The 25,363-nt window shown below is 48.8% G+C and overlaps 1 protein-coding gene across 6 annotated transcripts in view; it reads right to left on the bottom strand.

Moving 5' to 3' along the window:
- smg6 (SMG6 nonsense mediated mRNA decay factor) overlaps positions 1-16,239 on the bottom strand; it is a 34,207-nt gene extending 17,968 nt beyond the window's left edge. The window contains exons 1-6 of one of the 6 annotated variants that reach the window (XM_061298741.1): positions 16,102-16,239; positions 13,712-14,989; positions 733-1,327; positions 403-589; positions 215-325; positions 12-118 (exon numbers count right to left, since the gene is read on the bottom strand). In XM_061298741.1, coding sequence (XP_061154725.1) covers positions 12-118; positions 215-325; positions 403-589; positions 733-1,327; positions 13,712-14,989; positions 16,102-16,189 — 2,366 coding nt within the window. In that variant the 5' untranslated portion in view covers positions 16,190-16,239. Of the gene's footprint in view, position 1; positions 119-214; positions 326-402; positions 590-732; positions 1,328-13,703; positions 14,990-16,041 lie in introns of those variants that run through there. The other 5 variants (XM_061298740.1, XM_061298743.1, XM_061298742.1 and 2 more) reach the window with 5 other exon arrangements.
- Between the last annotated feature and the right edge of the window lie 9,124 nt (positions 16,240-25,363).

Genomic DNA, 25,363 nt, shown 5'->3' with positions numbered 1-25,363 from the left:
CCTCTCAGTACCTGCGAGCTTTTCCATAGTTGGCAGAGTCGCTGGCTTGTTCCCGGTAGCGAGCGATGTCTCCTTGACAGATGAAACAGCGCTGAGCGCTGATCAGAGCGTACTTCACCTGCGGGGGCACAAAGGTCAGTTTTTGTCAACTTTGAACGGCATGACAGGCGTTTGAATATTCAACGAGGCGCACCGTTTCCAAGCATGTGCCTACCGTTTTGCGCAGCGGCCGAGTCCTGATGGCCATGCCGTCCATGTAGTCCTCCAGTTTGAACTGGTAGACCGTCTGCAGCTTCTGGAGTAGAGTCTCAAAAAAGTGCGCCCCCTGGAAACAAGACACACGGGCAGGTCAGACTCAAGAGGCCGTGCTCTTGCGGCGAGGGCCGTCGTGCTGCGCTTGACCTCGTTGAGCAGGGCGAGCAGCGCCTCACGGATGGCCAGCGGCTCAGCGGCGTCCTTTAGCAGCTGGCGAAAGCGCTCGATGACCTGGTAGAAGACGTTCTTCCACAGCGCCTGGTCCACGCTCTGCGAGTCGGCCAACTCGATGTCGCTCAGGACGACGCGCTCGTACACGGCCAGCAGCTCCGCCCTGACCGCCGGTAGCATATCAAAATGGACCATTTGCAAGCTTTTCAACACGCCGCATGATTTGCCATTGACTCGCTGAAATCAACGTTAAGCCTGGGTACTCGATCGTGCCGAATTGGAATGTTTTTTGTTGATGGCACCAACCTGAGCTGGGCCATGCGCTCCAGGCCGTCGGGGCTGAGTCTGTCTCGGGACAGCAGGTTGCTTAGCTGAACTTCCTGGGCGTCTGCCGCCCGGAGCATGCGGCCCAGCTCGCCTCTGGCCCGCCGCTCCGCCTCCTCCATTGTCAAGGTGCCGTCAGCCTGGGCGTAACCTCGGTACAAGTGAGCCGGCGCGTACGCTCCGTTGGCCACCTGGTAGGGGAAGGGGCACCGTTGGTTGGCGGCGGCCGGCTGGCAGCAGTAGGGGTTGTCCGACTTCTGGAACTTGTAGTAGGCTGCGGCGGGCGCCACTGGAGGGCTCCCCGCTACTTCGTCATCCGTGTCCAGAAAGTGCAGCTGCGCGTACGCCGCCGGCGGGTAGACGGCCTGCGGGTAGACGGCCTGCGGGAGTGACTGGTGACCAGCAGGAGCCAGTGCCGGTTTCTGCTCTGGATTGTTGGGGTCCCAGAGGCGCCTGGCGCCTCCGCCGCGACCTCCTCGAGCCCTGGGTACGGCTCCTCGAGCGCTGCCAAACAGCATCCGCCGGCCCGATTCCAGAGGCTTGGCCATGTCACTGCGCAACGGCAGCACCAGGATACCTGTTGGATTGGCGTTCGGGTTAGCACACTTCTCCATGTGATGCACACAGTGGCCACATGCCAATTCACAAATTTGTTTGCTTTTCTTGTTAACTAAGCACATTCTGCGACCAGATTCTGACAGTGAGAGAAATACAGTAATCCCTCGCTACATTGCGGTTCGTTTATCGCGGCTTCAGTACATTGCAGATTTTTTTCCAGATTAAAAAAATAATAATCAAAATTTCAAAAATTCAAAATAAAACTTCTAAATTGAGGAATTATGGCACGAAGGTTTCCCACTCTTAAGGACTCTGGATGTTGTGGGGCTGTCATGGCTGACACGTCTCTACAACATCGCGTGGACATTGGGGACAGTGCCTCTGGATTGGCAGATTGGGGTGGTGGTTCCCCTCTTTAAAAATATTATATATAATATATATATCGATCGTAGAGCACTATATCGTGATATATCGTGAATGAATCGCAGCAGGCTTTAAGATATTGGCAAATATCATATCGTGGTTCTTTGTATCGATATGATATCGTATCGTGACAAAACCCGCGATTTACACCCCTAATAACTATAGATAACCGTACTATCACTCAGAGCGATACTGTAACTAATCTCGGGGTAATATTTGACCAAACTCTCTCCTTTCAAAAGCACATTAAGAATATAACCAGAATTGCATTTTTTCACCTTCGTAATTGTAAAAAAGGCCCCACTTGTGGACGCCAAGTATGACACCCTTTACTGTGACTTTCTCTCTCCCTGCTGATGACGCATCGCTTCAACTAACGTTCAGCCAATCAGCATACAGTTTGGGCTTGCAATATTACGCTGTAGTAATTCTACCGAAGACCCCGCTCTAACAGCGCCGATTTAGTAATCCAACCTTGTACTCACAGCTGTCCGTTTTATGTGCGTCTTTGGCAAGTAAGAAACTGTATTATGTTCAATAATAACCATTGTGAACGTGTATATTGTTAGTGTAGATTCCTGTATGCGGCCATGCTAACGTGTAGCTTAGGCTTTGCCTTGCCTTGTAGGCCTCGATTTGCTATGTTTCGAAGCGCATGTTTCCGCGATTATATAAACAGTCTTTCAGTTGCCATTACTTGTAGCATTAGTTCGTCTCATATGTGTAGCATAAGGGCTAAAGTACTGTTCTACACATTGTTTATTATGGTTAATTGGTTCGGGCCATACTCCCGTTCACTTGCAGTAGCGGTCACGTGACCCAAACTTTGGGTGCCACATACTGTAATGCGTTCTTGTGACCAATAGAGGGAGCTATTGCTCTGCAGATGGCATACAATTTCCCTGTTTCATGTATCGAGTCAGTTGAACAGCCAAATGGTCATTCCAGCAGGCCTAATGCCTATTTGGACATGTTTATTCCACGTTGGAAATGATTACCGTTTTTTTCCGTGTATAGTGCGCCCCCATGTATAGTACGCACCCTAAAAATGGCATGCTGATGCTGGAAAAAAGCTTGTACCCATGTATAATACGCACCCAATTTTTATGAATTTTTTTTTAAATTTTTTTTTTTTTTAAGTCCCAAAGATCGTCACACACGCAGGGAGGCAATGGGTCCCATTTTTATAGTCTTTGGTATGGTCTTAACTAGGCTGGATGTCATTTTTTTTGTTGGCGTTGATTTCTCCGACTGCCCGTAAACGCACCACCGCGCTCCGTGCGCACACGGGAAAGAGGCGGCTCTGTATGGGAGAGACGTTGAAGAGGAATAAAAACACCCTTGGAAACCAAAACTTGCCCCTCGTCGTGACTCGGAGCCGCAACAAATGTTTCGGATTTGTGTAGGGTACATTGTGACAGACGGCAAACTAGCAGGTGATCGAGCGAGCGTCTGATACAAGAGCATTGCGGTCGTATGGAGCGTGTTTGAAATGAACAGCAGAGACGAAAGGAACAAGGCAAAGTGTTGTGAAATAAAATATTACCTGTAATACGCATTTTGTTATTTGCTGATTGAAACTGCTAATTAAACTGTGAATTGAAACTAATAGGTGGAGAACTGAACTCTCGCTCTTTATATAGCTGACGTGTCTTGCGCAACCGTTCTGCGCATCTGTAATGGCGGCCTCCGTATGACGTCCGGTCCGCGATGGAGATTAAAAAACAAACAATATTTGACAATAACACACCATCGAGGATTGCACCATCGCATCAAACGATGTGTCGTCAATTATGAATTTTACTAAGTGTGTTGGGCAGGATGGCTGAATGCGATGCGCGATTGACAACAAACAAGAAGAAAGGTGAGTTTTATTTCGGGGGAGATTTGTCATGTCTCGTCCCCAGTTTTGCTATGTGTCTAGGTTGCCATAGTTTCTGTTCGCGTCACCCCGCTCTTCCTGTGTCACCTCAATCGATGTAACGTGTTTTGTATTTAAGTCCTGTCTGCCCCTCGCTCACCGTTGGATCATTGCATGTGTTACTGTCATTCTGTTCCTGTCTTTGGTAATGTCACCCTGTCTTTTTGTTCCACGACTTTGTCGGTCAGTCCTGTTGTTGGTTTTGTTGTACCATGACTTTCTTTTAAAAAATTAAAAAAAAAATTTGTACCCATGTAGAATACGCACCCCAGATTTTAGGACAATAAGTTAGTTAAATATTGCGCACTATACCCGGAAAAAAACGGTAGATAGTAAAGTAGAATGCAAACTCGTTCATGTTATTAATGTATATTGTATTGGAACCATAGTTGTACTCATTATGGTGTTTATTTCTGTTTCTCTAAGAACCACACATACACAAACCCTACATACCTGCAAACCTATGTTGCAATAAACCAGCTGTGAAGCAATAAAGAAATTGAGGGAAGACATCTGTGTGATTCTGACCGGTCACCCGATGCGAGCTCTACTCAACGATCCAGTATAATATATCATAGGAAGCCATTCCTTCCGTACAAAGTGGTCCTTCGAGCCGGAACCAGAGCCCGCAGCGGAATAAGATGTTTACCTCACCACAGAATGATCCCAATGCGCGGAGTCAGAGGCAAAGATCCCTCCCCACGTACTTGCAGGATTACGATCTATCTGATCTCCCAACCAGCTCACAAACTCAGAAGCCTTATTCACTACAGTCTAGACACCATCTAGAGGAAGAGGAGCACAGTGAACCTGATTAACACTCTACAACCCCGAATGGTCAGCTGTCCCACAGCCCAGTGCGACGGTCAGTCACTGACACAAGGGATTCTTCCGCAGATGAGTGGAGACGGGAGCGCCAGATGCTTCAGCGTGAAAGGGATTATCTCCTAGTATCCTTAGAGAAATTGAAAGTACAGAACGAACAGCTCAGAGACAAAATGGAGTCCAGCAGTTCCTGTCCAGAGCCACGTCCTGTAACTAGAGATAGACTGTACAGAGAAGGGCTGGATAAAGGGGGTGTCTCATCAAGGTACCAGACGTTAGTCCACTTTCGGGACAGAGACAGGAGATCTAGAAGAGAGACACCACCAAGACCACCCTCTGGAAGGCAGTATGACCCCCGCAGGGATACAAAGGGCTATAGGGAATCATACAGGTACGACTCCTCGTCTCCTGAACACTATCCTGAGCCAGTACTCTACAAGCAGCAGTCCCCGCGACGCAGTTATGAGTCCAGTAAAGAGCGCTACAGCTATGAGCAAACAAGCCGTCACCGCTCACCCGAGCACCATCATCGCTACAGAGGCTCTCGTTATTCTCCAGACCAGCGTGAGAGACGCAGCCCATCTCCACCTTGGCACAATTACAAACATCGCCACCCAGTGACTCCCCCTGGGGGACAGGAAAGAACCTACAAGGGTCCTACTCCAACAATTCCAAACTTTAGCCTCCCTAACCCAAGAGAGTTTGCGAGACTCCACATTGCCATTGACAATCTTCTTCCCAGAGATGCCACTGAACGTTTTAAGTTCCAGATTCTAGTGGACCATCTGAAGCTGGAAGAAGCCTTGCTGGTTGCAGATTCCTACAGCAATTCCGACTATCCCTTTTCTGACACCATGGCAGCTTTAAACCAGCAGTATGGCCAGCCACACCAACTCGCCCTCCAGCGTATCGCTGAACTGATGGATGGCCCCAACATCCAGAGTGGTGATGTCAAATCATTCAGGTTATTTGCCCTGAATATCCGATCCCTGGTAAGCATGTTGGAGCAGCTTGGTTTAAAGCAGGGGTCACCAAACTACGGCCCGCGGGCCGGATACGGCCCGCGGGACCGTTTAATCCGGCCCGCCAACCCTGAATGAATTGTATTATTAAACTTTTTTTTTTTTTTTTTTTTGCTCATTTTGCCTGCAATGACTGCGTTTCCCCAGTAGAAGGGGGAGCGCTCGCTTGCGCATTTACTACCGGAAGCCGTGTCAGAAAGCTCGGTGCACACTCACAAGTGCGTGTACGGACATGGCGCACTCGCGCTCTATTTGTATCAGTCCCGAATTTAGAGCGTGGGCTGTGACGACAGCATTCTTGTAATTCGCGCGCTGAGCTTTCAGATGCAGTTTTGCGCTAAAGCCACCCACAAACCTTCCCCTGGAATCCTTCCGTTAAAATGTCGCCCAAGTAAAGCAGGGTGAACACAGTGCCGAGCGTTTAAAAGAGTTGCCAATTTGGCTCGACGTACGCGACGTGACGTTCAGCCACATGAACGTCAACATCTACCCGTCACAGATCGAGGTAAACGGACCAACACCTCGGATCTCGCCTAAGAATTGCCACAACAAATTTTACTCCAGACTATGACGCACTATCAAACTTTAACAAAAAAGACAGCGGTGTCTACAAGCCTACTGGAACCTACAAAAGGATTATAAGGAAGGAACACAAGAACTTTAAGAGACTGCTCATATGTGTCAGAGAGGTTCTGCTCTGACAACTGAGCTGAACTTTTGTCTGTTAAGATTGCGCATGGCACAACAGAAAGTTAATGTTCCATGGTTTTTTTTCTATGAAGAACCCAGAGAGAGTTATTTAGTTATTATTTATTTCCTGTTTTTTCTGTGAAGAACTCAGAGAGGGTTTAGTTATTATTTATTTCATTAATAGTGTTATTATTTGTTTCCTGACCTTTTTTCTGTAAAGAACCTGGAAAGGGTTATTAAATAACCGTTATTTGGTTATGTGTGGCTTTCTGGAAAACAATAATTTTTTTAAGCTCCCCTACGATCGTCACACTTTTTCTGTTACAAACTGCCACCGGCCCGCCATCAGAGAAGGGAAAGGTTATGTGGCCCTCACAGGAAAAAGTTTGGGGACCCCTGGTTTAAAGGGACAAGTTGAGCTGGACTGTGGTTCTCATGTCACCCGTCTACTAGGCAAGCTACCGCACGACTTGGGGTCCAGTTTCAGACGTTATATTCATCCGCTCCGCATTCCAATCCCCACTCTCCTGGATTTAGCAGATTGGTTGGAGTATGAGCTTCAGATCCAGGAGGACATCGCACAATATCGTAACAGGAAGGACACTGGCCCCCAAAGGAAAGACAAAGACTGTAGGAGTAACTGGAAGCCGTCACCAAAGACCTCAGTCCTCATGTTGGGTGCGGAACCCAAACCCGAGGAAGAGACTGCCAAATCTGCTCCAATCAGCCAGGTACCAAAGAGGTTCTGTGCATTCTGTGACAACGATAAGCACACCTTGAATAACTGCACAAACTTCAAGATCCTATCTGCCACCCAGAAGAGTAACTGGGTTCAAGACAACAATCGATGTTGGCGGTGCGGCAGAGAACACAGATCATCTGAATGTGATCTAAAAATGGGCTGTAAAACATGCAACCGCAGACACCTCCTCGTCCTCCATGAGGTTAATGAGAGAAGTCCAGTCAAGACAAGTAAAGCGGAGAAGAAATCGGACCAGGCTAAACCCAACGAGAGCAAACCCTCAGCAGCACCAACATCAGAACAAGTGCTGTTCATTGGCAAGCCACCACAGGGCCCACGCGTACTTCTCAAGATCAGCAAAGTTATCCTCCGCTTTGGTGACCAAGCTTTGGAGACCTACGCCGTCTGGATGATGGTTCAGAGGGCACCTTGCTCCTTCAGCCAGCAGCACAACACCTTGGTATCGAGGGTCAACCTGAAGTCCTGCCGCTGCGCACAGTCAGGCAGGAGCTGCAGATGCTTCATGGGGCGGCTGTTTCCTTCACCATCTCTCCAGCCAGTTCCCCAGCTACGGTGTTCAACATTCAGAGAGCCTTCACTGCACCCGCTCTGGGACTTGGCCAGCACACGTACCCAGTCAAAGCACTGCAGAGTAAATACAGGCATTTGAAGCAACTGCCTATCCCATCGTTCACAGACATCGCCCCACTGCTGCTTATTGGCTCAGACCACCCCCACTTGGTGACTCCAGTTGAACCAGTCATCTTCGGTGCTCCCGGTGCACCAGTTGCTGTCCGTACCAGGCTTGGATGGACCCTGCAAGATCCGACCCACAACTTGAAACAATACCTCGCTGAACAGCGCTGCCTTTTCACCTCCTTTGGAGCCCCACCAGCAGACATCTATCAGCACGTTGAGAGATTATGGCAACTGGACGTCCTTCCGTGGTGCAATGAAAAGGCCAGCACGAGGTCTCGGCAGGACAAAGAAGCCCTTGAATGCTTGGATAAATACACTGTGGGTATAGAAGTTGATGGTGTTCACCGTTACGCCACTCCCCTCCTCCGTGTGAAAAACTTTCCCAACCTGTGTGCACCAAAGGAGGCAGTGCTTCCCCTGCTCAGGAACACTGAACGAAGACTGGCAAAGACACTTGACATAGCTCAAGTCCACAACGCTGAAATCCACAGGCTCGAACAAGCTGGCTATATGAAAAAACTACCACAGGGCACAGAGAACACCTCGAGCAGCTGGTATATTCCCCACCATCTGGTCGAGCACAACGGCAAACACAGAGTGGTTTTTAATTGTTCTTTCCAGTACGATGGGGTTGATCTCAACAAACTCCTAGTTCCCGGTCCAACCCTTGGCCCACCTCTCCTCTCAGTTCTCCTGCGATTCAGAGAACATTGTGTGGCATTCAGCAGTGACATAAGAGGGATGTTCCACCAGGTCAGGCTTCTTCCGCAAGACCAGCCTCTCCTCTGCTTCTTATGGAGAGACCTCAAGCGTGACGAGCAGCCCGCCATCTACCAGTGGAAAGTGCTTCCGTTCGGGACAACCTGTAGCCCCTGCTGCGCTACATATGCCCTGCAGAGACATGTCACCGACCACACTCAACCCACCGATGCAGTCCAAGACTCCGTACTGAGGCACTTCTATGTGGACAACTGTCTTCAAAGTGTGTCTTCAGCTGAAGAAGCCAAGTCCATCATCGACAAGTTGCGGACTCTGCTTGCTAAAGGGGGCTTTGAGCTACGTCAATGGGCCAGCACTCACCCCGAAACCATCCATCAACTTCCTGCCGAGATCAGATCAGTCAGTGCCGAGAAGTGGATCACCCAAAGTCACCCAGGATCAGAAGAGTCAGCACTGGGCCTGCAGTGGGACTGTCAGAAGGACACGCTGTCGTTCAAATGTCGAGCCACCGTAACTACAGGAAATCCCGTCACTATGCGTTCCATTTACAAGGTACTGGCAAGCCAGTATGACCCTCTCGGCTTCCTTGTACCTTACACCACAAGAGCCAAGGTCGTCATCCAACACTTGTGGGATAAAAGGCGTGACTGGGATGACCCTTCTCTCCCTGATCATCTGCTTGCCGCATGGAGAGAGTGGGAGGAGGAGTTACAGCACCTACAAAGTATAGCCCTTCCAAGATGTTACACTAGCACAGAGTTGGACTCTTCTACCTGCAAGCGTGAAGTGCATGTGTTCTGCGATGCCTCAGAGCAAGCCTATGGCTCCGTGGCATACCTCAGAACTGAGAACCCTTGTGGCGTAGTTCAGGTGGCCTTCATCACTGCAAGATCCAGAGTTGCTCCAAAGAAGCAGCAGTCAATTCCACGCTTGGAGTTGTGCGCCGCCCTGACTGGAGCGCAGATGGCACAACTCCTCAAATCTGAACTCACACTTCCCATTCAGCGTGTGGTGCTCTGGGCTGATTCTACCACCGTGCTCACATGGCTCCAGTCAGAGACATGTAGATTCAAAGTGTTTGTCGGCACACGGGTGGCAGAGATTCAAGATCTCACAAAGGGTGATACATGGCGCTATGTAGAGTCCGCAGAGAACCCTGCAGATGACATCACGCGTGGCAAGCCTCTCCACACCTTAACTACGGATAGCCGCTGGGGCCAAGGTCCAACGTTCCTGTGGTGCAACGCAGACAAATGGCCACAAGCCCCTCAGCTCCAAACTGGGCCAGAGCAGAGTGAAGAACTTAAGAAATCTCCATTCTGTGGCCTCACTACTGCTACACCTAGTCAGGTACCTGACGCAACACAGTTCTCATCTTTCAGAAATCTCCTGGCGTCTACAAGTCAGACTCTGCACGGGGCGGCTTCAGGCGATGCCACCGCTGATGACTACCACCAAGCCCAGCTGTCTCTGCTACAACAGGTACAACTGGACAGTTTTCCCACTGATTATGCCCAGCTACAATCAGGAAAATCTATCCCCAAGAGCAGCCGTCTTCTCATCCTGGCCCCTGAGTTCGACCACAATGACAAGCTCATACGTGTGGGTGGTCGTCTGCGTCACAGCAACCAGCTCGAATCAGAAACTGTGTACCCAATAGTGCTTGATGGCAAACACCCTATCACCCATCTGCTCATTCAGGAGTACGATGATCGTTTGCATCATCCTGGTCCAGAGAGGGTATTTTCGGAAATGCGCCGGAAGTACTGGATTCCAGGCGGCCGAGAAGCCATCCGCCGCTTCCAGCGCAAGTGCCCAGGGTGTCAGAAATGGCGTGGAAAGCCACAGATCCCTAAGATGGCGGACCTACCACCTCCCAGAGTCCGGCTTTTCAAGCCTGCATTCTACTCAACAGGAGTGGACTGCTTCGGCCCATACACTGTGGAGATTGGTAGGAGAAGTGAAAAGCGCTGGGGAGTAATCTTCAAATGCATGACCATCCGGGCAGTACATATTGATCTCCTCTCCAGTCTATCCGCAGACTCTTTCCTCATGGCCCTGAGACGATTCATCGCTCGAAGGGGAAAACCTTTTGAGCTGATCTCAGACCAAGGGACTAATTTCAGAGGTGGTGAACGAGAGCTACGCGAAGCATTCACTGAATTTACACCAGGCCTTCAAGCTCAACTTGCTTCTCAGCAAATCTCTTGGCGGTTCAATCCACCTAATGCCCCCCACTTTGGTGGTTGCTGGGAGCGTGAGATACGTTCTGTGAAGCAAGCTCTTCAGGTCACACTCGGAGCACAGCTTGTAACTGAAGAAGTTCTGAGAACTCTGCAAGTAGAGATTGAAGGGATTCTGAACGCCAAACCATTAGGCTACACTTCTGCTGATATAGCCGATCCCGATCCAGTGACCCCCAACTCCTTGCTCATTGGTCGTCCAGATGCCTCTCTCCCACAGGTGGTGTACCCAGCTTCCGAGACCCTGAGCAGCAAGCGTTGGCGCCATTGCCAACAGTTGGCCGACCACTTCTGGAAGCGGTTCATCCGATTCTACCTGCCCAGTCTCCAGGTCCGGCAAAAGTGGAACGCAGAAAACCCAGACCTGCAAATCGGCCAGACGGTTCTCATCCTTGACCCTCAACTTCCTCGCTCACTGTGGCCAGTGGGCAAAGTGACCAGCATCATCCCAAGCCTTGATGGTAAGGTGCGAGCTGCCGAAGTGAAGGTCAGAGAGAGAACATACACCCGTCCTGTGGCTCGACTCATCCCTCTTCCAGAGCTGCCGGACAACTAACTACAGGACTTGAGATGGAGCCTTTTCTTCTTATGCAGATTTCCTACTGAAATCTGGGGGCGGCTGTAAAAAAGGCCCCCCTTGTGGACGCCAAGTATGACACCCTTTACTGTGACTTTCTCTCTCCCTGCTGATGACGCATCGCTTCAACTAACGTTCAGCCAATCAGCGTACAGTTTGGGCTTGCGATATTACGCTGTAGTAATTCTACCGAAGACCCCGCTCTAACAGCGCCGATTTAGTAATCAAACCTTGCACTCACAGCTGTCCGTTTTATGTGCGTCTTTGGCAAGTAAGAGACTGTATTATGTTCAATAATAACCATTGTGAACGTGTATATTGTTAGTGTAGATTCCTGTATGCGGCCATGCTAACGTGTAGCTTAGGCTTTGCCTTGCCTTGTAGGCCTCGATTTGCTATGTTTACGAAGCGCATGTTTCCGCGATTATATAAACAGTCTTTCAGTTGCCATTACTTGTAGCATTAGTTTGTCTCCTATGTGTAGCATAAGGGCTAAAGTACTGTTTTACACATGGTTTATTATGGTTAATTGGTTCGGGCCATACTCCCGTTCACTTGCAGTAGCGGTCACGTGACCCAAACTTTGGGTGCCACATACTGTAATGCGTTCTTGTGACCAATAGAGGAAGCTATTGCTCTGCAGATGGCATACACTTTCCCTGTTTCATGTATCGAGTCAGTTGAACAGCGGTCATTCCAGCAGGCCTAATGCCTATTTGGACATGTTTATTCCACGTTGGAAATGATTAGATAGTAAAGTAGAATGCAAACTCGTTCATGTTATTAATGTATATTGTATTGGAACCATAGTTGTACTCATTATGGTGTTTATTTCTGTTTCTCTAAGAACCACACATACACAAACCCTACATACCTGCAAACCTATGTTGCAATAAACCAGCTGTGAAGCAATAAAGAAATTGAGGGAAGACATCTGTGTGATTCTGACCGGTCACCCGATGCGAGCTCTACTCAACGATCCAGTATAATATATCATAGGAAGCCATTCCTTCCGTACAGTAATATTGCAAAGATTCGTCCGATCCTCTCGACTGGTGATGCGGAAACTATTATACATGCGTTCGTCACGTCGCGCCTGGACTACTGTAATGTACTATTGTCGGGTCTTCAAAAGTCCCGCATCAAAGGTCTACAGTTAGTACAAAATGCTGCTGCAAGGCTGCTCTCTCGGGCAAGAAAATTTGATCACATTACCCCAATACTAGCCAACTTACATTGGCTCCCGGTCCATTTAAGATGCGACTTCAAGGTTCTTCTATTAACCTATAAATCACTGCATGGCTTAGCGCCTTCATATCTCGTCGACCTAGTTGTTCCTTATGTTCCGTCTCGTAACCTTCGTTCGCAAAGCGCTACCCTTTTAGCGACACCGAGGGCCAAGAAAATGTCTGCAGGCTCTAGAGCATTTTCTATTCGGGCTCCAGAGCTTTGGAATGCCCTACCAATGGATATTAGGACTGCTACCTCAGTAGAAACATTTAAGACACGTTTAAAGACACATTTCTATGACATGGCCTTTAACTAACCTGTAGTGGCCGATTCGGCTGGAGTTTGTTTTCTCTCCCTCTCCACCCCCTCCCTCCCCCCTCCCCGGCCGGGGAGGTGGTTAGGTGGCCCCCATGCTGACAGTGGCTATCTGGATTCTCGTGGGTCAATTCAAGATGGGGGAACTGCAGCTCAACCTCCTCGAAGACACTGCCAGGACAATTGCGGGCTCCTTCGGCAGCCCTTTGCTCTGACATGGACAGCCACTTTTTATTTCATTGATTTTCATATTGTATCATTTGTGCCCTCTCTGCATCCATTTCAACCTGGTGATCCTGAAAGGGGGATCCTTCCATCTGTGGTCTCTTCTCAAGGTTTCTCATTTTCCCCTGGTAGGGTTTTTTTGAGTTTTCCCTTGCCCTTTTGGGAGCTTAAGATCAGAGGATGCTTTGAGAATAATTGTCAATTTTTGTCTATGTGAAGCCCTTTGAGACTGCTTGTGATTTAGGGCTATACAAATAAACTTGACTTAATATAGTATTTAAACTATTATTTAATGTTCTAATGATAACATATGCACTTATATGGTTTGATAAACACTTATTGATACACAAAAAAAGTATGTATGTTAAAAATGAGAGGGTGACACTACTTCGCGGATTTTCACATATCGCGGGTGGTCTTGGAACCAATTATTCGCGATAAACGAGGGATTACTGTATCACCGCGTTCTAACTACGGCTCTAAAACGCATTACTTTGAAATAAAATAAAAACAACTTTTCCATTGAAGGCTAAACAAAATATTCATTGATCAATGAATTTTGGGGGATGAACCAACCAATCATTCCTTGATTCCTAAACAGGCAATTATTTGAAATTAGCAAAGCAGGAAAATTTGCCAACAAATTCTGACTTTGTGACAGCCTTGGTCTTGAACATGTCAGAAAATCAGATCAAAGATTCATCATTGCTAACGACCCCTCCCAACACACACACACAACACAAACACGTGCGTGCGTACGTACGTACGTACCCCCGCCTCGGCCTCGAGGGGACGGCCCGTGCTTATGGCGGTCCCCGGAGGCGGCCCGCTTCTTTTCTGTGGAGAGCCTGAGGATTCCTCGCCCTCTGCCTTCAGCCCCCTTGGCCCTGCCACGGGAGTCCCCGGCTCCGTCCGTGGCGTGCGAGCGTCCGCAATCGGCCGCGTCGCTGGTCTCACCCCATTCGGCGGAGTCGGCCGAGGAGGTCCAGCTGGCGTGGCGGCGCAAGCCGCGTGTTTCTCTCCGGGGACGGTCGGGCCTGCTGGCGGCATCCGGGCCGGCGGCGCTGCTAGCCGAGCTGCTGCTATAGGTGCGTCGTCGCGGGCGGCGGATGTCCAATTCGGAATAGCGTTTAGAGGCGGATGCGGCGCCGTCCCATTTGCTGCTCTCGCTTCGCTGGCCTTTGCGTTCGCTGTTCCTTTGCGTTGGAGCGCCTCTGCCAGCTTCTCTGCTGCCGCCGTTCTTGCTGTTGCAGCTTCTTCTGGTGCTCTCTCGTCCCTTGTTTGGGTGAGCTTCTACTGGTTGATTGGCCACATTGCCTTGGCTTCTGTCTTTCTCCCGCTCAGCGGGACCCGAGACAACATTCCGGCTCTTCTCGCCGCCTCTTCTGCGACGATTGCCCCTCTTCTCGGCATCCTCGCGCCTTTTCTGATCCATGCTTTTGCCTCTGTCATCGTCTTGCTGGGATGCTTTGCCCTCAAAGTTGAGTTTCTCCACTTTGCTAACCAGTTCCTCCACCGCCGCCTGGCATCCTTCATTGGCGTTCGTCTCTATAAATTTAGCATTTTCCTCAGTGCTCTTTTCGCCTTGATTCTTGCCCTTTGCCTCTCTTTGTTTGACTATGTGGTTTCTCGGCGGAGGCTTATCCAGCTCTTGCGCCCTGCCGCAGTCTTTCCCCGCCACGGTCCGGCGGCTTCCGGGCTGGTAAAACTCCTGGTCGGGTTTGCGGGCTTTCTTTGAGTTGGCGGCTCCGGCAGGCTCCGGACTTTCTTGGTGGCGTTCTGGCATGTCTTTGTCACGAGCGGCGAGGCTTTCGACAGTGGCAATGTTACTGCCATCGCCTCGCATCCTGTGGTCAGCGTGCTTGGGGTGGTTCTTTTTTATGTTCTTAGGTTTTGATTCTTGCAAGTCAGGCGGCAGGGATCCACGGTGGTCGCTTGCAGTGTTTTCGGTCTCCTCGCTGTCGCGGTGCTGACATCCCTGTCCTGGGCCTCGCTGGTAGCGCTGCAAGTCAGGACGGCGTCGTTGCTTCTTGGCCGCGTGATTGTCCTCTGCGCTCCATGAAAGCATGCGCACACATGCATGCCCACACACACACGCACGCACACACACGCACACACACACACACACACACACAAACTTTAGCTAATTAGAGTCAGGTGCAAAGGTCCAGATAAACTTCATTGGTCTGAAAATTATTTACAACAAAGAGGTATCAATCTATTCCAGCGATGAATGGTGTGACAAGCAGAATCAAATGCTCTGCCACCATGTTACATTTTTCTGCCAAGGAACATTGTTGACATGAGTTGAGGAGCTTTATTTGGACAAATGTCATGCTGTGATCCCATATTGTGATATTGTTAAGCAATTAGGAATCTTTTTAGGGAACTACTTGTAAACTACTTGTAAATTCTCAGGGTTCATTTTCTACCATTAGCACATAGTATGATTTGCTGTGAGGGGCATTAAAGCCACGCAAAACCGGGATTTAACCAAATCACAAAGTGATAAGTTAAGTTAAAAAGTTAAAGTCCCAATGATCGTCACACACACATCTGGGTGTGTTGACATTTGTCCTCTGCATTTAACCCATCCCCGTGTGATTTTAAGCCATCCCCTGGGGTAAAGGTGGCGCGCTCGCTAACCCCCCAATTCCAACCCCTTAATACTGAGTGCCAAGCAGGGAGGCAATGGGTCCCATTTTTATAGTCTTTGGTATGTCCCGGCCGGGGTTGAACCCATAACCTTCCAGTCTCAGGGTGGACACTCTACCACTAGGCCACTGAGCTGGTTCACGGTTACAACACGAAGCGCTTCGCTCCAGCTCAGACTTGGCACAAGTTTCTCCATTTTGTTGCCCTCGTGACGTCAATGGCAACGCTCGTCGTTTGAGCGCACTTGGAAAAAATTGAAAACCGGCGCACACACACACGCTCTTATGTGTGTGCTGCTATCAGTTGCAGCAATGAGTCGGCGACGGAAAGCAAAGCGCGATGTTAGAGGATTGCACGGGTGAGAAGATTTAGCCACATTAGCACAAACATTAGCCAAGCGCGCGCACGTTAAACAAGTCCGAGAGCTCGACGTGCCGTTGACATACGAGCAAGTTGGAAGCTTTTAAGCTTCCCGCCGCGTTGTTGTGTTGTTTCCTCGCCCGCACCTTGCTGAAGTGTATCACTGGACGCCGCGGCGCCTTGGATTCGAAGTTCGGCCGCCGAAATTCGCACTCGGTCCAACTTCTCCGCCATCTTTGTTGGCCTCCAGACAAACAAAACAAAAACATCGCGCTGCTACGGCGGCCACCCCGGGACAAATTTGGCTGCACGTGACGTAATCTGCTCTCGCGCTATAGTAATATGTTATTGCCTAACATAATATTTCAAGAGTTGAATACTGATGACTGACTGCATGTGGCATTTTCTGCTGTGTGCTTTTTAAGAAAACATAAAATCTGCTTGAATTTGATGTTACATGCTGTTGCCATGGTGATATCAAGTCGTCGTCGTCAGGAGTTGACTTGGTGACCAGGTTTAGACGACGATGACGTCCTTCGTTTCCATTTAGGTCATGGAATCCTCTCGCCATCTTATTTCGCATCTGCGCCCCTTTTTTAGATGTTACTGTCTGCAGCGTGTATGTGCGCGCAAATGTGATGGGGAACCGAGTGGCGTGCGTGTGCACGTGTGAGTGAGAAGGGGGTGCCTTGCCGGATGTAGTGGGTGTGTGTCTCCCCCTGTGTGTGTGCTGCAGCAAAATGCAGGTGAAGCAATGCTGGATGACACGCACACGCCGCACACAGGCGGGGTGAGGGTGAGCAGGAGGAGGAAGAGAGCTGGTGTGAATACAAATGAGAGAAAAGTGAGGGCCGACTTTTTTTTTTTAATCTCATCAAGCCGCCAAAGGGGGCTTTCACCTGCCCGCCCAATGGCGCCCCTTCCCTGGCGAATCCCCCCGCCGATGAGCGAGAGCGAGGAAGGATGCCACTCGAGTGAGAAGAGAAGACGGACGGTGACCGTACGCTGAGAACAAAGTTGTTGCTTGCGCTTGAGGGAACGTCAAGTCGACGTCATGACATCCAATCTTTGTTACACTGCATCAGTTGGCCACAAATATTCGTCGATCCCCGCAGAAGACAAACGAAATACGACCGTGACCGCGCTACCATTTGTTTGCGTGTGTTGCCGATACAGTTGAGCCGGTTCGAGCGCTGCAGCGTGCATTAAGAACGTAAACACTCAAAGGCTCCATGGAGATTTAAAATGTAGAAGACGTGGTTCTCTTCGTTTTATTCTGCGCATGGAGTATAGGAGAGGCCAAAAAACAGGTTGACACTTTAGAAACGCGCAAGCCGGGGTCATACTGTAGCAGTTATGCTATTTGCTAGCCTGTTAGCGTTAAGTGGGACGCGACACCTGTGTGAATGTGTTTGAGGATTTTGCCATAAGAGCCCGAGCGTGTGTATGCCAGCGTACAGAGGCGTAGCCGAGCCGGGGCGGCGCCCCGGTTAGGACTCCCTGCGCCCCGGTTGAAAAAAAATCAAGCTTTTTCTATTCTTCATTTTCATGCCGTTTTTTTCTTTCGGTCTTGCTTGAATGTGCTTGCGCTATTCTATGTGTGCGATGTTATCCATTCACCGTTTGCCTCCCGGACCCGGATGTTGTTTTAGCGATCAGCGAACGGCGTGGGTGATGTTCGATTTTTTTTCCTGTGTGCGCGCGCCCCTACTGGAAAAATTCCTGGCTACGCCTCTGCCAGCGTACGTGCGTCTGAAGAGGCATCATGCATGGGAAACGCTTCACGCCGCACGCGTGGCGCACTACAAATTGAAAATCCTTTCTCAGAGTTTGTGGGTGAGTGGGCGGATGCCTCGCTGTGTGAGCGCGTGGGTTTGATACGTCCCGCACGGTGCGTGTGGGCAGGAGCAACTCTCGCGCAGGAAAGAAGCGGGGGCAGGCAGGGATTCACCAAGCAACATCCTCCTCCTTTTGTCCTCCTCATCTTTCTTACCTCACCCCTCCACCTCCCCTCCCCACTGGCACTCTTGATGCTCCGATATAACTTTTTTTTATGACTGCCTCGATTTTCATCTCGATATTTTCCCTCCATCCATCCATCCATCCATCCGGCCATCTATCCATCCATCCATCCATCCATCCATCCATCCATCCATCTTCTGGCCCGTCCACTTCCACGTTTCCGTTCCTTTAACCCTCTCTCCAGCCTCACCCCTCTTTTTCTGTCTTCCATTCCTCCATTTCTCTCTTCACGTTTTTCCTTCTCAATGTTTCTGTCATTCCTTTTTCCACCACTCCTCCATCCTTTTTCTACCTTTTCAAAAGGTCCTTTTCCCTCCTCCTCCATTTGTTCTTCGTCCGTTCTTCGCAATCAAAGGGAGAGAAAACACAAACGTGCGGGCGCGTGCGTGCGTCTCACTGGGTTTTCAGTATGAGTCAGAATACGGGGAACAGAGGGAGTGGGCGGCTGCTGATAGACAAGAAGAATAAAAAAAAGGACATGAAAAATCGCTTTAAATTATTGCAAAGAACTTTATGAACCCCGAAAAATTGGACAAAACCAGGAACCGCGTGAACACCAGCGCGGGACCGGCTGTAGACAGGGTCGGGGGTGCTGGGGCCCGGGTCGGTCTGCTCGGAAGAGGGCACTTTTGGCCCACTGAAGAAATAAATAAATAAATTAGAAAAATGTATATATATATATATATATATATCACAAAGGAAAATAAATAAATACATAAACTATATATATATAAAAATTTCCCTCTCACCCTCCGCGGGTGGTCTCCCACTCCAAGCTCGGGTCCTCTACCAGAGGCCTGGGAGCTTGAGGGTTCTGCGCAGTATTTTGGCTGTTCCTAGCACTGCACTCTTCTGGACTGAGATGTCTGATGTTGTTCCTGGAATCTGCTGTAGCCACTCCTCCAGTTTGGGGGTCACTGCCCCAAGTGCCCCAATGACCACGGGCACCACCGAGGCCTTCACTTTCCAGGCCTTCTCAAGCTCTTCTTTGAGGCCCTGGTATTTCTCTAGCTTCTCAAGTTCTTTTTTCCTGATGTTGCCATCGCTTGGTATTGCTACATCCACTACAACGGCCTTATTCTGCTTTTTGTCCACCACCACAATGTCCGGTTGGTTCGCCATCACCATCTTGTCAGTCTGGATCTGGAAGTCCCACAGGATCTTGGCTCGCCCGTTCTCTGTCACCTTAGGGGGTGCTTCCCACTTTGAACTTGGGGCTTCCAGCCATACTCTGCACAGATGTTCCTGTACACTATGCCAGCCACTTGGTTATGACGTTCCATGTATGCTTTCCCTGCTAGCATCTTACACCCTGCTGTTATGTGACTGTCTCAGGGGCCTCTTTGCACAGCCTACACCTTGGGTCTTGTCTGGTGTGGTAGATCTTGGCCTCTATTGCTCTGGTGTTCAGACCCTGTTCCTGTGCAGCCATGATGAGTGCCTCTGTGCTGTCCTTCAGTCCAGCTTTTTCCAGCCATTGGTAGGATTTCTTGATGTCAGCCACTTCACTTATCTGCCGATGGTACATCCCATGTAGGGTTATATATATATATATATATATATAAAAAATAAAATAAAATACAGCTCTCGGGAGCTCTGGCTTCAATTCAACGCTCCTTCTGCTTTGGGCGCCTTGGCCGCCAGGAGGCGATAAAAGACAAACAAAGTCGGCAGCGGCGGCATTTTGTCTGCATCGCTTATTAGCATCAAGCTAAGCTAAGGTAAGCAAAGCTATGAGGCAGACGCAAGGTGTAATTCTCTTTGTTCCGTTTCATTCAATTCAAAAGGTCGATGAATTTCGTGGCTTCTGCCCTCTACAGGACTCCTCCTTAAATCGCTCTGCCCGTCACGATAGCTCACTGGCAGAAATAGATAAACAAAAGTACATTAATTCATTTTTGGACCAATTAGAGGAAATTTAATTATTTGGTACAGCACGGCAACGAAGAATATGATGGTGCGCACGAGCTTTCCATGCAAGAAGCCAAGCTCCCGTTTGCTCTCCCCTAACCCCTTATAAATAGCAACACACGCGCCTCAGTGACGTGTGTGTAGGTAAATCTTTGAATGAATGCGCCCCCCCCCCCCCCTCATACACACACACACACACACACCAGGCACCCTCCCATTTACGAGTTACTAGGGCATCTCTATAAAAGGCCCACGGAGGATGGGAGAGCCGCTCTGTGAGGGAAGCGAGCGCCGGCCACGGACACCAACCGGATCGCGAGAAAAAAAAGGGGGGGGGGACCCAAAGAAGAAGAAGAGAAACGTGCACGCTTGGACACTTGGCACGCACGCTCGTTGACTGTCAAACGCGCGGCACACGGAGGCAGGTGAGAGGAAAACCTGGGTTTGTACAGAGCAGTTTGCAGAGTGACTGTTGATGATGATGATGAAGACGAAGGTGAGAGTTCCTGCAGCGTGAGTCACTCGCGCAACTCGAATTATGCCGTTGATAACATTGTATTGACTCCAAGACGGATGACCGTGCGTGTGTGCGCGCGCTCTTTTCACCCAGCGCGTGTTTTTCCACTTCGGTCATTTGGAGCGTCACTTTCATGGCTTCCTTGCGGCCGGGAGCCCCCTCTTCCTTATATGGACTTCCAGCCGTTGTTTTCTCCCGGTGACGTTGTCGTTCAGTGACGTCGACCGCGCTTCGTTCTTGTGCACGTTGCAGATGACAGCCTATTTACACGCATGCGCATGGCGAAGAAGAAGTGGGCGTCGCGCACACGTACACTGCAGTGTGATCCTCCGGTGCGCGTGGGCGGAATGCGCAGAAGGTAAAGGGGGGGGGGGGAATACGCTCGCTTGTGCAAGAAGTTGGGGGGGAATGAATGGACACTCATTCACAACTCGTTTGCGCGGGAACGCGAACGGTTGCTGCTGCCTTGGAAACCGAGCGGCCTCTCTCTCTCTGTCTCTCTGTCTCTCTCTCACACGCACAAGCACACGCACACGCACACACAGCTCAGAACCACGGACAGCGCGCATGAAGAGATACACGCGCGCCAATTAGCATTAGCAACAACTTCCCTCGAGGACACGTTCGGTAATCATTTCGATACATGAATTAAAACCTAAATAATACCAAGGTGAGATTCATCGTGATTTAATGTCATTGCCCGCTCAAAGCTTTGTACTTTTAAATATGTTACATGTGAAATGTAAAAAAATTGGGAATGGATTGTAATTGAAAAAATTTACATCTCTTTCAAGACTTTTTTTCTTTTCCTTTGAAAGAAATCAAGTAATGCTAAACTTGCATTAGCGTTGTCCAAAAAAAGACCACTCTAGCGAGCCACAACAGTGATGTCGATTACATGACTTTTTCTCATCCATAGCAAATCTAAGAGCAAGTGTTCTCAATTTAAAGATGTTAGTGTTTTCTTTGGAAAAGGTACCATCGTGACACATTGCATCATTTCTCCGTTGATGCTCTTGTGCCCGCAAATTCCTCCACATCCATCAAGTGAAAACAGCCAAACTGACTCTGAACCTCTTCAGCCATCTTCATTTCGGGTCGCTCTCAATTCAACATCTCGGGGGAGAAATAATGTGCTTAATGAGAAGGTTGTCTTGGTTTGTTTTGTTTTCCAGTCTCCAGCTGTAGGCAGAAATGGCTTTTGTCCTCGATGGCGTCGTGTTCTTGAGTTTTCCTCTTTGGCCAAGATGGCCGGAGCATCAGTACCTTGGCTTTAGACTGCTTACTGCGTGTATGCAAACTCCTGCTACAGTAACAGTCTACAGTCATGGCTACTGATGCCCAGCAAATGCATCGAAGGGCCGCCATCCATTTGCAAAACTCCACTTGACTGGCTGCCAACTCCTCATTGTCCTTTCAGTATATTGCTGCCCTCTGTTGACACTGCGGTCAAGCAATGGGCTTTCCCCTGCGAGGTTACAACAGCCATGACATATTTGGCCGTACGTCACGTCAGCCACAACATTTCGAATTTTTTGGTGCGGCTTACATCCTTCTGTTAGCCTAGCACGGTGAAGTGGAACATACAGTGCCTTGCGAAAGTATTCGGCCCCCTTGAACTTTTCAACATTTCGCCACATTTCAGGCTTCAAACATAAAGGTATAAAATTGAAATTTCTTGTCAAGAATCAACAAGTGGGACACAATCGTATAAATGCACCTGCTCTTTGATAGTCTCAGGGTTCTGTTTAAAGTAAAAATCTGGCCTTTATGGAAGAGTGGCAAGAAGAAAGCCATTTCTCAAAAATATCCATAAAAAGTCTCGTTTAAAGTTTGCCACAAGCCACCTGGGAGACACACCAAACATGTGGAAGAAGGTGCTCTGGTCAGATGAAACCAAAATCGAAGTTTTTGGCAACAATGCAAAACAATATGTTTGGCGTAAAAGCAACACAGCTCATCACCCTGAACACACCATCCCCACTGTCAAACATGGTGGTGGCAGCATCATGGTTTGGGCCTGCTTTTCTTCAGCAGGGACAGGGAAGATGGCTAAAATTGATGGGAAGATGGATGGAGCCAAATACAGGACCCTTCTGGAAGAAAACCTGTTGGAGTCTGCAAAAGACCTGAGACTGGGATGGAGATTTATCTTCCAACAGGACAATGATCCAAAACATAAAGCCAAATCTACAATGGAATGGTTCACAAATAGACGTATCCAGGTGTTAGAATGGCCAAGTCAAAGTCCAGACCTGAATCCAATCGAGAATCTGTGGAAAGAGCTGAAGACTGCTGTTCACAAACGCTCTCCATCCAACCTCACTGAGCTTGAGCTGTTTTGCAAGGAAGAATGGGCAAGAATTCCAGTCTCTCGATGTGCAAAACTCAGAGACATACCCCAAGCGACTTGCAGCTGTAATTGCAGCAAAAGGTGGCGCTACAAAGTATTAGCGCAAAGGGGCCGAATAATCGGATTTTTTACTTTTGCGCTATGCTTGCTGGCTCCGTTATTTATTGTGTTATCTGTTTATTTATTATTTATTCATCACTCTTACTATTGATTGTTAGACTTTTTGCCTTCTTGTTTTTATATTGTGTCGCGTACATGTATGTCTATCGTGTTATGTGTCTCGTCACCGTGGGATAGAGAAAAACGTAATTTCGGTCTCTTTGTGTGTTGTGACAGGTGGAGAGATTGACAATAAAGCTGACTTTGACTTTGACTTTGAATATTGCACGCCCCACTTTTCAGTTTTTTATTTGTTAAAAAAGTTTAAATTATCCAATAAATTTCGTTCCACTTCACGATTGTGTCCCACTTGTTGATTCTTGACAAGTAAAATAAAATTTTATATCTTTATGTTTGAAGCCTGAAATGTGGCGAAATTTTGAAAAGTTCAAGGGGGCCGAATACTTTCGCAAGGCACTGTATTTGACGGGATTTGTGGGCAAGATATGGTGTTAACTGTTAAGATGTGGGTATTTGAAATTGTAAACTCATCTTTGTAACAAGTAGTCCCGGAGCCTGCAGGCCGGCCAGCCTACAGTTGCCATGCAGACCAGCTCAGTTCAGCGCCATCTCTGCTACTGTCTCCGTGGCGACCGTGGCTTCAGATTGTTACTCTAGTGAACGGTAAGCATGGTAACAGTCTACAGCCATGGTCGCTAGGGGCAGGTATTGTCGGGGAGACGCAACCTTTGGCCTCTGCTGCACCCCCATCCCATTGCTGGCTACAACTGCATCAGCGGCCGAACCAGGTAAAATGCATCTCAAGTCTTTTCAACTCTCAAAAGTGGGTTCGCGCTACCTAGTGGCCAGCGGGATACGGTTTTTTTTACGTTAATTCCTTTTTCTTCTGCTCTTTCACGAACAATGCACAGCAGCATTTACAAACTGTTATATTTATGATTTATTTCATTTTTATTTGAAGATACATACTTCCTACATCCTAGGGCAGGGGTGGGCAAACTACGGCCCGCGGGCCACATCCGGCCCACGGGACCGTTTAATCCTGCCCGCCAACCCCGAATAAATTGTATTAAACATTTTTTTTTTGTCATTTTGCCTGCAATGACTGCGTTTCTCCAGTAGATGGGGAAGCGCTCGCCTGCGCATTTACTACCGGAAGCCGTGTCAGAAAGCTCGGTGCACACTCACAAGTGCGTGTACGTACAGACCTGGCGCACTGTATCAGTCCCGAATTTAGAGCGTGGGCTGTGACGACATCATTCTTGTAATTCGCGCACTGAGCTTTCAGATACAGTTTTACGCTAAAGCCACCCACAAACCTTCCCCTGGAATCCTTCTATTAAAATGAGTCGCCCAAGGAAAAGCAAGGTGGACACAGTGCCGAGTGTTTAAAAAAGAGTGGACAATTTGGCTCGACGTACGCGACGTGACGTTCAGCCACATGAGCGTCAACATCAACCAGTCACAGATCGAGGTAAACACTTTGGATCTCTCCTAAGAATTGCCACAACAAATTTTACTCCAGACTATGACGCACTAGCAAAAAAGGGAAACCAACAACACTGTTCCCACTGAAAATGGAGAGGCTCTCAAGTTTGTTGTAAAAAAAAATGCATTTTGAATATGATTTGTACACATAGCAGGGATTGAAACTAGCGACCAGTCTCATTTTCAAACAATGCAGGATGCTCAAGGACATTGATGCACCACCTGTTTGCGACTAATCTTAACCTGTAAAGTTCTTAAGTGTTTCCCGTTTCCTCACCTCTGTTACCAAGTGTTTGTGAGTTAAAACTCTGCTCTGATTTTCAGATACCCCTCACCGTGTTGCCGTTTTGATGACTTTATTTGGATGTATGCTTTCACCGAATCTTCAAGATGATATATTTGGTCAGAATGTTTGCCGTTTGATGTAATCTCATAAAATAAACATCTTTCATTAATCTGACCTGCAGGCACTAAAGTGATGAAGTTGTAGTGGGGTGACATAATTCACCCGGAACCAAAGTTCACGTTGCCGAGTTCCGGTGGGATGGTTTACACGTGTGGGAGTTTCCTGTTTGGTTTAGTGTGTTAGGATCTCGAGGGGAAAAGAGTCGGGCCGTGGTTGAATGAAGCTAATTATAAATGTCATTAAAACAACTGCCGTTGGCACCGTCATTTGTCACTCCGCCTCCGACTCCAGTCCTTGCACACCACACTGGTGACCCCGACGTCAGTCCCGCTGAGGATTCCGGGACTGAACAGAATACCGAGCGAGACGGCATGGCGCATTCCGCCGTCCTCAGACTGCCTGAGTTTTGGGAGACTTCTGCGGCAACGTGGTTCGCACAGGCGGAGGCTCAGTTTGCCCTCCGGGGAATTACGGCCACACGCTACTACCACGTTGTCTCAGCATTCGGAAGCTCTACCGCGGCCAGAGCCGTAAGTTTCATGTCAAGTCAAGTCAAGTCAAGTTTATTTGTATAGCCCTAAATCACAAGCA

This window comes from Syngnathus typhle, linkage group LG15 (genome assembly GCF_033458585.1).
Source record: "Syngnathus typhle isolate RoL2023-S1 ecotype Sweden linkage group LG15, RoL_Styp_1.0, whole genome shotgun sequence".
NCBI lineage: Eukaryota > Metazoa > Chordata > Actinopteri > Syngnathiformes > Syngnathidae > Syngnathus > Syngnathus typhle.
The sequence above is the reverse complement of the archived record's forward strand: the minus strand, read 5'-3'. Positions and strand labels throughout refer to the sequence as shown.